General features: G+C 45.5%; 1 protein-coding gene across 1 annotated transcript in view; it reads right to left on the bottom strand.

The window, feature by feature from the left end:
- The window catches only part of LOC101850273 (NACHT and WD repeat domain-containing protein 2), a gene marked incomplete in the record, with an annotated part of 40,874 nt that overhangs the window by 19,621 nt on the left and 19,824 nt on the right, over positions 1-1,429 (bottom strand). The window contains 1 exon segment of the mRNA XM_013086412.2: positions 691-903. Coding sequence (XP_012941866.1) covers positions 691-903 — 213 coding nt within the window.

Below are 1,429 nucleotides of genomic sequence, written 5' to 3'. Positions count from 1 at the left end.
CTCATCATCATCATCATCATAGTTGCAGGTACAAAAAGAAAAACAAAAAGTATATTGTGTATAGGAGATTCTAGGGTATTATATTTTTTTAAGGTTCAACGTTTCCCTCAGTTTGTGCTTCACTACTACTACTACTACTACTACTACTACTACTACTACTACTACTACCACTACCACTACCACTACTACTACTACTACTACTACTATAAATAAGCATTTATATAGTATATATATCGCCAGACACGATGCTGACGTCACAGAGGTCAGGCACACTGACGTCATAGATATAACAGGCATGATGCTGACGTCACAGGTGTACAGACACGATGCTGACGTCACAGATGTACAGCTAAACATGATGCTGACGTCACAGATGTACAGATAAGCCTGACGCTGACGTCACACAGACGTACAGATAAACATACTGCTGACGTCACAGATGTACAGACATGATGCTGACGTCACACAGATGTACAGATATGACGCTGACGTCACAGAATTATGTACTGAGAGGATGCTGACGTCACAGAGGCCAGGCACACTTACGTCACAGATGTACAAACATGAAGCTGACGTCACAGACTTAACAGACATGATGCTGACGTCACAGATGCACAGACATGACGCTGACGTCACAGATATAACAGACATGATGCTGACGTCACACAGATGTACTCAGAGGATGCTTACGTCACAGAGGTCAGGCACCAGGCTGGTCCGGTCTTTGAGCACGTAGACTGGCGGGATGTTGTTGTCGTCCATGACGTAGCAGGTGTCCAGGAACGGCGCGTTCCTCGTGTCCCGCCCTTTGTGCGTGTGCAGCGCCAGGCGGATGACGTCATATTCCTCGCCCAGGATGACGTCAGGCAGCGAGCGCGGCCCGTACCTCTGACCCACAAACGCCTGGGTGGAGAAAGGTTTGAACTGGAACCTTACGCTACGACGTGCAGGACAGAGTGGAAGCGCTTAGCTGTAGAAAACGCTGTACATCTATAGCTGGTTCATTTTCGTCTGACTGTGTTCAAACATTTCTAGCACATTTTAAAATTTATTTGTCAATGCACATGGAACTTTGCAGGACACTTTCTAGGCCCGCGACCAAATACATTTTTCCCCCCCGAAAAAATTGATCCACTTAGAAAACATTAATTCCTACCCTATGTTTAACATCGTTCTTTGAGTGCATAAATAGAAGCGCTATGATAAATAGTTTACAGTAATCTAGTCTTCAAATTGTTCATTTTTGTGACGGTCAGCATGTGTTTGCCTGTGTGTGTGTGTGTGTCTGTGTGTGTGTGTGTGTCTGTGTGTGTGTCTGTCTGTGTGTCTGTCTCTGTGTATGTCTCTGTGTGTGTCTCTCTGTCTCTCTGTCTCTCTGTCTCTCTCTCTCTCTCTCTCTCTCTCTCTCTCTCTCTCTCTCTCTCTCTCT

Source organism: Aplysia californica, unplaced genomic scaffold (assembly GCF_000002075.1).
Source record: "Aplysia californica isolate F4 #8 unplaced genomic scaffold, AplCal3.0 scaffold00464, whole genome shotgun sequence".
NCBI lineage: Eukaryota > Metazoa > Mollusca > Gastropoda > Aplysiida > Aplysiidae > Aplysia > Aplysia californica.
This window is presented reverse-complemented; position numbering and strand designations above follow the sequence as displayed.